This window comes from Tupaia chinensis, unplaced genomic scaffold, assembly GCF_000334495.1.
Source record: "Tupaia chinensis unplaced genomic scaffold, TupChi_1.0 Scaffold000671_2, whole genome shotgun sequence".
In the NCBI taxonomy this organism is placed as follows: Eukaryota; Metazoa; Chordata; class Mammalia; order Scandentia; family Tupaiidae; genus Tupaia; species Tupaia belangeri.
In genome coordinates this window covers 864,383-875,983 of record NW_006160194.1, presented here as the reverse complement: position 1 = coordinate 875,983, position 11,601 = coordinate 864,383, and the positions used below count along the sequence as shown (strand labels likewise).

The 11,601-nt window shown below is 40.7% G+C and overlaps 1 protein-coding gene, 1 non-coding gene and 1 pseudogene across 4 annotated transcripts; 1 reads left to right on the top strand and 2 right to left on the bottom strand.

Moving 5' to 3' along the window:
* Nucleotides 1-735: 735 nt before the first annotated feature.
* On the top strand, nucleotides 736-2,088 carry LOC102500930 (aminoacyl tRNA synthase complex-interacting multifunctional protein 1 pseudogene; annotated as a pseudogene).
* Nucleotides 2,089-2,906: 818 nt separating this feature from the next.
* Nucleotides 2,907-10,876, bottom strand: EIF5 (eukaryotic translation initiation factor 5). 3 transcript variants are annotated; one of them, XM_027776397.1, is made up of 10 exons: nucleotides 10,597-10,876; nucleotides 10,406-10,487; nucleotides 9,956-10,128; nucleotides 9,457-9,568; nucleotides 8,582-8,724; nucleotides 8,174-8,332; nucleotides 6,937-7,098; nucleotides 6,454-6,618; nucleotides 6,030-6,164; nucleotides 2,907-5,133 (listed from the first exon to the last, which is right to left on the bottom strand). In XM_027776397.1, exons 1-10 carry the CDS (start codon nucleotides 10,666-10,668, stop codon nucleotides 5,044-5,046), a joined length of 1,293 nt encoding a protein of 430 aa, XP_027632198.1. In that variant the 5' UTR covers nucleotides 10,669-10,876; the 3' UTR covers nucleotides 2,907-5,043. The 3 variants fall into 3 exon arrangements, with proteins under 3 accessions (XP_027632198.1, XP_027632197.1, XP_027632196.1); XM_027776396.1 differs by having other exon boundaries at nucleotides 9,457-9,632; nucleotides 10,020-10,128; XM_027776395.1 differs by having other exon boundaries at nucleotides 9,457-9,652; nucleotides 10,040-10,128.
* On the bottom strand, nucleotides 9,084-9,209 carry LOC114009965 (small nucleolar RNA SNORA28). The gene has a single exon (XR_003551364.1). It is a non-coding gene; the product is annotated as a small nucleolar RNA SNORA28 (small nucleolar RNA).
* Nucleotides 10,877-11,601: the final 725 nt, after the last annotated feature.

Sequence of the window (11,601 nt, the reverse complement as noted above, 5' to 3'; positions counted from 1 at the left end):
CTCAAGATCCCGAGAGGAGAATGGATTGCGACGTGGCCATCCTCCCTGGGGGGTGATTTATCACTTTCTGACTCTCTGGCAAGCGTACACACCCTGTAACAAAAACCTCTCAAAAAAAAAAAAAAACCAAACAAGCAAACAAAAAAACCACACAAACCTCAATGGGGCCAAGATTTAAAGGGATTCCTACTGCAGGTGGACATCCCTCAAATATCAGTGTTATCCATGGATGTATATACATTAACACTGTGGAAAGTCCTCCCTGCACCTCAGAAAGTCAGGCACACACAGGGTCTCGTACACTAAGTATCAGAGACCAGGTGCACCTTTACTCCTGATACTGAAAATGTATTTAATAATCACTGGGCCAACAGATAGCATAGATCCCACATGGCCAAGTGCACAACTCAAGTCCTGGACTCAGCAACTTAAATACATACACTGGGTATGTTTACAATCCTGAGAGAATGGAGAACCTACAACACAGCCATCCCCTTTGGGAGGAGACTTCTCACTTTCCCTCTGGCAAGTATACACAACCTATATAGTGTGGGCGTGTACACACGCACACGCACACACACACAAATCATCAAAAGATGCAGAGTGAGGGCTGGCAGGTGGTGTGGTGGTTTGGGGCACTGGACTCCCATATAGCTGACTGCAGTTAGAGTCCTGGACCTGGCAACTTGATTTCTCACTTTCCTTCCCTGTCCCTCTCTGGTCAAATTAAAGTCCTCTGTCACTGCCATCTGCAGGAGGCTGACCCTGCCTACCCTGGCTGTGGGGGCCTTGGAGCCCCCATCCACTGCTTGATGAGTTTCTATTTATTGGCCAAAAAGGCAACCAGTGATACTGTTTTGAAGAGACTGGAGCAGGAAGGCTGCACAGGCAGATCAGATCTTTGAGTACCTCAAGCAGCGAGTTGCTCTTCTCAAGGAGAAAACAAGTTGTAGGCAACTTTGAGAGAAGAAACTTCAAATGGAAAATGCTAAACTGAAGAACTGAAATGAGCTGATTCAGGAAGAAATTCAAAATGGAGTGAAGCAAGTACCATTCCCATCTGTTACTCTACTGCAAGACAATTCTCTAGCTTTGGAAAATGTGGTACCATGTACACCAGTAACAACCATCTTTTCTGGTACCAAGGAACAGCTAAAAGGAAAAAAAAAGAAGAAAAAATGGAAAAGAGACGAGGAAAAACAGCAGTCAGTAGCAGCAAGTGCTGATAGATGTTTCCCAACTAGATTGTCTGAACTGGTTGCATCGTTTCTGCCAGGAAACACCCTGATCCAGATTCTATTTAGAAGTCAATGTTGGGGAATCGGCCTCAGTGGCCTGGTGAATCACATTCCTTTGGAGCAGATGCAGGATGGTGGTTTTACTTTGTAACCTGAAACCTGCAAGGATGAGGGGAGTAGAGTCTCAAGTTTTGGTCATGTGTGCTAATTCCCCAAAGCCAAAATCTTGACCCCTCCTGATGGGTCTTTTCCTGGAGACTAAATTACTTTTGATGCTTTCCCTGGAGAGCCCAACAAGGAGCTGAATCCTAAGTGATTTGGGAGCAGATTCAGGCCGATCAGCATCAACTAGGACTGTGTGGTCACCTATAGAGACGTGGCCTTCCAGGTGGAAAGGATGGGCACTTGCAGGTCTCAGACCACAGCCAACAGTGGTATCAAATAGAATGAAGTGCTTTACTAAAATATATCAGAAAACAATAATGAAAAGGAATCTATTTGTCACTTGAAAATAAAGTTAAATATTTCTTAAAAAAAAAAACAAGGCCAAACAAATTTGTTTTGTTATTCTAAAATACTAGTAGGCAGAACTGTAGCAATGAAAAAATTAAACAGCTGACTAGATAAGGATTACTTGCAGAGCTGTTACATGAAATTTAACGAAACACTGTTACAAAGTTCTTAAAGTATCTCAGCACAAATTTTTATTTGGTTTAAATGCTTTTCTACAGTGCAAGAGTCAGACCAGATGACCAACCTTGGCACAACGTACTTAACCTATACCTCAGGACCTTCATAAAGACTGAGCTACCCCCCACCAAAAAAAAAAAAAAAAAAAAAAAAAAAAAAACCCCAAACCAAACCCAAAAAACCAACGAAGTTTGTTCCAGTCCACTTTGGGAAGAGCACTTTTCCTTTTTTACCTCCAGTTCCAAGGCTTTTGGAGCCAGTGTCAGTACGGTGAGTAAACAGCTTGACTCAATCTCAACCCCTCCTCCATCTCCACTGGGAAGCACCAAATAACACCTACTGTCCCCCCTAATCTCTAGGACCCAAACTAGTACTTTTGTAGCAATCTGCCCCATTCCCTCATTCTCTAGAACTAGAGAGATACACACTACATTACACAGCTGTAAATTTTAGTCTGAATTCCCTAGTAAGCATACACTGAAACAGGGCTAGCAGATGCTGTGGAGGTTAAGGCAGCTGGGTCCCACATAGCCAACTAAGTGAATTAAAGTCCCCCACCCTGTGCTTGAAGAACATGCTGGATGCCTGTGTACAGGTTCCCAAAATCCAGGGAAAAAACTGCAGCATGGCATATCTTGTGTGTGTGTGTGTGTGTTTGTGTGGGGGGGTATGCTTCCTCCCTTTCCCTGTCTTGAGTGTGCAGGAGCCCAACAGCAATACTTCCCCCCCCACCAATAAAACCAAGGTACAATGCAATTCAAGTACGGAACAGGGACACATCACTAAACCTAAGCAAAACCAATGTGACTCTAACGAGCTGAGCAATTGTTTCATGAACAGGCTTGGCAAGTGTGAGCTAAAGAAAATATCCAACACGAGTCCAGAATAGCAGGTACAAAAACAGGGCAGATGTCAATATTCCAGTCTCATAAAATGACAACTTAGAGTTAACTTTAATATTAAGGCTGACACAAAACAGAATTTTAACAATGTTTTAATCAAGTAATGTAGCTGTTTGAAACAGGAAATTTTAAGACAGTTCAATAGAACGAAGTGAAGAATCATTCTATTAAGATAACCTCTGATTAAAATTCCAATTACATGAATTTGAATTCCATTGGAAGTTTGGCACCAGACTGAAAACTGGTCTAACCCCAAATTTTTTTTTTAGTGTTTAGAAACCCTGAATGTGTTTTCCTTAGATTACAAGCAAAAGCTCTGTACCAGAACCTCTAACTTGACAAACTATGTTGAGTGCAAAGTAACTTGGGTCACTAGTCTTTTCTCTAGAACTGCAGTTCATGACAGTAAATTGGCCTTGGAGCAAAAAACTTGAAACCTAGGTGGTGTGTGAATTTGCAAAACTCCTGCTCTTTGGTGTGACAAACCACAAGTATGTGGCCCCTGCTCCACTCTCACCAGAACCTATCAAAAGGCAGCTGGAGACTGGTTCCCTTCTATTAAGACTGCTAGGTTTCAATTCCTTAAAATATCAAGCCAACAAGGTTTCATCTTACCAAATGTTTGTATAATTTCAATGTGAAAATTGTTTTCTTACATATATCTGTTATAAGTCTCAACCTGTGACAGGTCACAAAGTAATGAGAGGTGAATGATGTAAGCTGGTGTTCCTAACAAAACCAACCATGTGATCCCTATGTTCTCACAGCATACCTTCTAAGGGAAGGACTAAATTTAACAAGTTTTTACTTTAATCATTACTTAAATATAGTCAGAACCCATATTGAGTTTAGACAAGCCAAATGGGCAAGGAATTCACAATAGGTTATTGAATCTTAGCTGCCCAAACCCAAAGCCTTGGAGAGGCTGGGTCAGGCCCTAGTCATCTGTGCTCTGTGGCTATCATCAGACCTCTTGGATGTCTGGCTGTATTCAATTTGAAGTGGGGAAAAAAAAAAAATTCCAAGTCTTACACCAAAATACAGGCTCTGACTTAGAAGTATGCTTTTAGCTTTCTTCTTAAATAAGACAAATTGGAAAAACAAAACAAAACAGAAAAACAAGTTAGAAACACAGTAACACTTATTTTGGCAAGATAGCAACCCAAATCTAAAAAGCCTAAAGTATCTCTATGTAAAAGGCATTCAAGAACCAGTTTTATCAAGGAAAAAAACCAAACTAAACAAAAAACAGTTATGTCTAAACATTCTGAAATTATAATTTAAGCCATGAGGGTAAAGAGCTGAAAACCTATTGTTTTTTGCTAGATTTTAAGTGCACCTTTTTCCCCCCTAATAAAATCAGTTTGCTATTTAATCATACCCCAAAAGTTTGAGTTCTCTCCCTCAATTCAAAGCAACCACTACATACGCATAAAATGCTCAACTGTTACTGTAATCAATTCCCTGGCTCATCCGACGTGCAATGCGCATGACTTCAAAGAGAACAGTTTGGGGGCAAGTGTACACAAATTAAAAAAAAAAATTTCAAGTTTCAAAACTTGCTCTTAAAATTATTTATAGGACACCCAAGTCATTCTTACTTCTCAGTTAAGATGTTACACTGCCATCTGATTTCCAGTCTACCTCAGCATGGGAAGAACATACATTACCAGATGCCAATATGAGGGTCTATGAGATAAAACTTAAAAGTACTATAGTTTTTAATGGCTGAATAAGGTTAATTACAAATAAGTTTATGTTTACATTCTGCTGAAGACTTCTTTATGGTCTCAGCATCTAACAATTATCTAACAGGCTCCATGAATTTATCAGGTTAAATGACAGTACATTTAAAAAAGGAGCCAATTACTTCAGCTTAAGTCATTCAGAGCCAAAAATCTGAAGAATGACCAAAATCAAATCTTTATTTTTGTAACTGTATAAACGTGATCCAAATGTGTCCATCACTAGTTTTTCAAAAGGAAATCATGCTATAAATAAGCGAACTACATCTGTTCACTGACATGTGTATGGACTCCCTAGATGTCTCACTGGGCTTAATTACAGACCACTCACAGTAATAAGATTTTTAAAGTGTAGCATGATGTTTCAAAAAGCCATTTTAGCTTTTGCACATACATGTTGCACTTCTGGCTGATAATGGGAGAAAAATTTGCAGCATTACACTGTTAAGCTAGGTTGCATCCATCCCTTTAAATTGCATCAATATCAATGTCATCATCCTTGTTGTCAGACTTCACAGTTTCAACTTTTGGTACACTGGCAGTCTTCGAGTACACCACCTGATAAAAAGAAATGTTTTTTTAACCGACTATAAACCTTTGTCCCAATCAATGTGATTATAAAGTAAAATAAGTTGATATGAACCAAGTGATTGTAGTAGAGAAAAGCAGTCTAGAAAAACAATGTGACAGTCTCCACAGTGTAACAAGTGCTCTGTTAGTCTAAACTATCGTCCATCACCTTAGTATTTTTTTGGGACCAGCAGCTGGTGTAATGGCTATGTCACTGGACTCCCAAGTAGTTGACCGCGGTTCAAGTCCCAGACCTGATGGCTTAAACTCATGCCGAGCCGTGTGTGTGCGTGCCCAAGATTCCAAAAGAAGGGATTGTGGCATGGCCATCCACCAGGGAGATAATTTCTCGCTTTCTGTCTCTGTCTTTCTGGCAAGCGCATGCGCCCTTACAGCAAAACCTCTCCAAAAGAATGAATGAATGAATTAGTATTTTTTAAATTTACAGGATAGGGGAGGTGAGAAAGCAAGCTAGCCAGAAAGAGAAAGCAAGAAATCACCCGCAATCCCTTCTCTGTTCTCCTCTTGGGATCTTGGGCACACATGCGCACACACACGGCTTGAGTTTAAGCCACCGGATCCAGGACTTGAACTGGGGTGGACTACGTGGGAGTCCAGCAACATAGCCATTATGCTATCTGCTGGTCCCAACGAGCTGGCAATTCTAGGACTTGAACCAGTCTGCTATGCAAGGTCTAATGCCTTAACCACACCAGCTGCTGTCCCCTCATCACCATTTTTTCTATTAATAAAATTATTTTCTCATTGAGAGGCTATATTTTTACTGCATTCCAAATTTTCAATTTGGAAATCACCCAAAATCGCTGTATTTCATATTACTGTTCACAAAATTTTAATCTCCAACATGTCAACCTAGTGCTTACCTCAATGTTCTCATCTTCATCATCATCTTCACCACCAGAAGATTCTTCCTCTGCCTCCTTCAACCATTTTATAAATGGTTCTGCTTTGACACGAATCTCTTTGGCAAGTTCTTTTGAGACATATTTCTTAGAGGCCTATAAAACATTCAACACAATTTTCTTAGTTTGAAGATTTTAGTAATAGCTTATAAAGGATTATTTGCATCCTTACTCCTTATAGGAAACTGTGTCACATCTTAATATTGATTGATCCTCAACAGAATATTAATATTCAGCAAACACAATAATCCAAGACCTTTCTGTTGTCCTAACTACAAGGTTGACATGACAGGAATTTAATAAAAACCAAACCAAACCCACATATTAGAATGCCAACAGCTGTCAATACTTTTGAACTCTAAGAGCCCTGTTAAGTACTTCTCACCTTTTCCGACCAGCTGATGATGACCTCTTCTTCTACAAGATCTGCATCATACATCTCCTTCAAGATGTGTGGAATCTTGGAGAGGAGCTGAGCTTGATGCATTGCTACCACACACTCCAAACCATGAAGAAGGTACCGTTGAGCTTTCTTGTTGTTGTGACAGAACTGCGAGCACATACGTTGGCATTAATAAGCTTTTACAGACATCCTTAAGCTGACAGGTCTAAAATCAGAGTATTTTCATTCACCTAGGATTGTTCCTTAAGGGAAGGGCCTATATAGACAAGTGACTCAGAGGTCATCACATAAAGATCCCCTTAGCACTGTCTATAAGGCCCATGGTTCAGCATTTTCAGATACTCACAGGCTCTAAAGGGAGTTAATTATCTCTACTTTCAGGACAACAAACAAAAAGTGGTTAAACCAACCATCCTGATACCACACAGCTGTAATCTCATTTATGAATCTAAACAATTTGCTTACTCGAAGGAAATGGCGCCTATATTTCTTAATTTGTTCTCTAATCTTCTCATTAAAAAGAACTTCAGTCAGAACAAGAGGGCCCATGGCTTTTACATCCAGTCTTTCTGCTTCAGCAACAATTTCTTTGTCAGATGAATCAATAATACCCTCTTCTTTCTTCTTCTACAAATAAAAGAAAAACACTACAGTGAAATTAATCATTTTGCTGGGCAAAAGATGCCCACAAGTCTTTGTTTTATAGAGGGAATGTGAGAAATCATTCCCCAGAAGAAATGGATCTTTTCCTCCATTCTCCTCTTAGGATTTTGGGCACATGTGTGCACACAAACACTTGTACCGGGTATGATTTTGAAGCTGCCAGGTCTGGAATTTGAACTGTGATTGGCCATACAGGGTCAAGCATCTTAACCACGATGTTACCTGCTAGCCCTGGTCTCTGCTCTTCCAGGATTTTCCCTACTTAACTTTAACTCTCTTTCCTTTTCCATGACAAATGCATGTATGAGAGAAAAAGTCCTTTACAAGTCCCTGTCATACCACAATCCCCCTTTCTCAGTCCTTTGGCTTATTAGGACCCTGGGTGCTTGCATGTGCACCTAATATAGTTCTCAGGCCAAATCACAGTTGTATGATTTCCAGCACTACAGTTTTACTGCTGCATCAAAACAGCAGGGCCTGGGACCAGCAGTGGGCCTAACGGCTATGTTGTTGGACTCTCAGGTAGTAGATTGCAATTTGAGTCCCGGACCTGGTGGCTTAAAACTCACACAGGGCACGTGTATCAAAGATCCTGAGAGGAGAATGGAGGAGAAGGGACTGCAGCATGACCATCTCGTGCCACCCCCCCCCCCGGGGGGGGGGGGGTTTCTTCTTGCTTTCTGTCTCTATCTGGAGAATGCATGTGCCCAATAGCAAAAAAAGTATCCCCCCAAAACAGAATTTTTTTCACAGTTGAGACATAGAACAAGCATCCCTCAACAAAGTCTCATGCCATGACTCTTCCCATACCCCTCAGGCAGGATCATGGGTAGACAGATGTCTGCTGCATACAGGCTAACCAAGGATCAGAACCCATGATCTTCCATATAGATCTGGCATACAGATCCAGTTCTCAAAGTATTTCCTCAATGAGAAGTTAAACCCTTCATTGTAGTAAAGATTCCACTGAGAAGTTACTTACCAATTACCCAAAGAAAATTAAATGAGCTAAAACTGATTTACAGTTCAACTAATTTACCTTAACAAAATCAAACAAGATATTGACTCTCTCTTCAATAGTTCGCTCCAAATCATCACTGAGTGTCAGGACTTTTGCATGATCACTAATTTCATCCATTCTACGCCTTTGGGCTTCCTCAGTTGTATCCTCCCCCCAGTCATCATCTTCCTCTTCTTCCTTTTTACAAAAACAGAGCTTGTCAAAGGCTACATAAAGCTTATCAGGTTTTGTCAAGTATACGGCATCAAGTTCATTTACCACCAAAATAAATCAATTTCACCTTCATTTAAGCAACCACATGCATTCAGAACCAAAAATATTGTTGAACTATTATCCTGAAGCCTGGTTTCATTTTTGTCCACCTCAACCAAATGTTACTTTCTTTAAACAATTTTGGCACCTACTAGGCTGTCAATCTGCACTCACCACAGCATGTGGAGGAGGACTTATTTCATTTGGTGGTGGTGGTGGTGGTGTCTCACTGCTAGATACAGAGCCATTTTCCTTATCTTTGCCTTTTCTATTTTTCTTTTCTTTTTCTTTCTTTCCTGTACCACTGTCACTATTCTCTACAAAAAAGAAAACAAAATTAATTTAGTCTGATAATTCACATTACCTTTGTGCCTATCAAAAACATTTAAAATCCTGCCCTCTTGCTATGGATTTCTTCAGAAAACCATACCACACAATGCTCTATAATTCAAAAGAGTTTCACAAATTTCACCAGTAAGAATCTCAGGCTTAGAATTTAGTTACACAAAATATCAAAGGAATGAACTGATGGCTAAGATTAAGATCAAGTGGTAATGCCTCAAATGACTATCACCACCAAGAGTCAAGGCTGGCTTCATGGTTTCCCATCCCCTATGCTTCCATCCCTCAGAAACTCAGAGGGCCGCATCTAAACCAGGTTTAGCCAACAGCTCGAACTGTTTAAGTCTATATAACGGCTTGTCTCACCGAAAAGAGAACACCGGAATAGGTTAGACTTTCTTGATATGGCAAGCTCAAATTGTGTCAGACAGTTTTGATCATCTGCCACAGAGTGTTGCTTGCAATACTGTAAGGCCATATGAGCTAAACGTGGCAACCTCATTTACAAAACAGTACCAGAAGTAGATCCTTAACTGGGTTCCCATCACAAACTGCTTTACATCTGATTCTAGAAGATAACTTCCTAAAATACTTAATAAGATCTAAAAATTCCTTACAGTACATTTTTTTTTAAACAAAAACTTCAGTTCTGTTTACAACCTTATGCAACTTACGTTAACATCTTTTAGTATATCACAAAGACTTACCAGGTGGGTTTTTGAGAATGAATGTGCAGAGTTTATGATGTGTGTCAAGCATGCCTCGATAGCCACAGGCTTTACAAGAGTTACCTATTGTTTGCTTTTTTGGATTGACGTGCAGTTCAGTTTCAGGATTCTCACATTCAGGACAGAGAACAAATTTTTTAATGAATCCATCCAACATGTCTTGCAGCTTATTCGCCTCATGAGATCCAGTATGTCATCCACAATATGCGATGGAAATTGTGTGAATTTGTGGAACAAAGTGTGGAATTATCTAATGAGTGAAGATAGCTAAAACATCAACCTAACGTACACCCAGTGACCTGCTTAAAACAAAAGCAAAACTATGCAAATATCTCCAAGATTTGTGCTTTGCATTCTACTTACAATTAAGTTGTTCTGTTTTCTCAGTAACATGACTTGATGTGATCACAGAACTGACAATACCTCAAAGAGATACATGGTTTCTTATTTCACAGGCAAAAAACTCAAAGGAACTCACCAGTTCAGTTTCAGGATTCTCACATTCAGGACAGAGAACAAATTTTTTAATGAATCCATCCAACATGTCTTGCAGCTTATTCGCCTCATGAGATCCATTGACAATGTAACGGTCATTCTTAACATCAAACTGGGTCTGTGCTCCCAGCTCGCAACCAAAATATTTGGTGGGATCTATTTGAAGGAAAGGCTTGATTCATAATAGTTCGTTACATCAGTATGGACTACTCATTCACATTTATGCAAGTATCTATGTTTTTAACTGTTTGGTTAAAAATATGTTGCTTGTGTCTCATGAAATTTATGGCAACCAATAATTGGTTAAAGCCAGAGGTTTCAGGCTTAACTCTTATGATAATTAGCATACAATGCAGGCAAGTTTTGCAATTTAAGGTTCCAAGAGTCCTTCTATGATAGGCCTTTACAAACTTCTTCAATAAGCTTTACTTACACGTTGGAGGCCGATTAAGCGCCTTTGCAACGTCAACCATGTTGACTATAACTGTCTTGATTCCATTTCCTTTGCCCTCAACCTAAAGGAAATAAGAATTTAAAATTTGCACTGCCTTCCCTATGAGAAGCAATCTTCAAAAATCTGAAAGTGTGTCAGGGACTTCTAACTAAAATGAAGATCAGTATTACCTTGGCAATCAGACGGGGCATCTTGTAGCGATAGAACTGGTCTGAAACGCTGCGGTTGACGTTGACAGACATTTTGGCTTATTAGTGGCTTTATCAATAAGATGAAGAGATCTTTGATTGCAACTTTTTGGTATCTTCTGTCTGGAGAAGAAGGGATGACATAAACGACTGCAAGAGTTCTCGGTCTCTGACATGAAAAAATTTTCGCCACTGAGGCTGTAAGCTTCTTGCTTGTATGCTATGTTTCCCCAATACAGGTACCAATGGCTGCGCAACAGCTCTGAAAGAGAAAGGGGAAAGACCCATCCCCAGATTTAACATCATTCCTACATGGAATTAACCACACATCATAAACTGAGTTCATTATGCTCCATTTATTTTGTTAAAAAGCACCTGAGCTCACCTGCAAAACGACTGCTATCTGCATATAAGGTAGCACACCTGTATGATAAAAGGCCTCCACTTTGACTAGGCTGTAACTGGTAAAGAACTGTCCAATTTAAAAAAAAAATGCTGCCTCAGCTGCAAAGAATTTTCACCAGACCCAAGGCAATCAGCCCCTCAATGGCCTGAATCTGTGGCGTGGCCATATTTTAACTGTCAAAAAAAAGAACACAAGCCCTCCCCCCAAACCCAAGCCTGTAATCAAAAACTTAATCCCCGCCCCCAATCGCTTCAAGCGAAACCAAGGAACTGTGCGTCCTGAGTCAAGTTGTTGCATCAGCAACCCTAGCTGACTTCAAAGCAGTACTCCGGGAACACGAAACGTCCGTCCTGCAGACTGCGCGTTAAACGAGCGAGAGGGAACGCCAAGCTCCAACCTCGGTCTTCTCTGCCTTCCCCTCGCTGCTCAAACACGGTTAACCTTCGCCCTGGTCCCCATGGCTACCACGTCCCGAGGCTTTGGGGAGCGGCAGGACAGCACAGGCCGGCCCGGGCAACCCCGGGCCATCGGCGGCGCAGCAGAGGCGTCGGGCCCCATCCCGGAGCGCGTGCCCGTCTGCG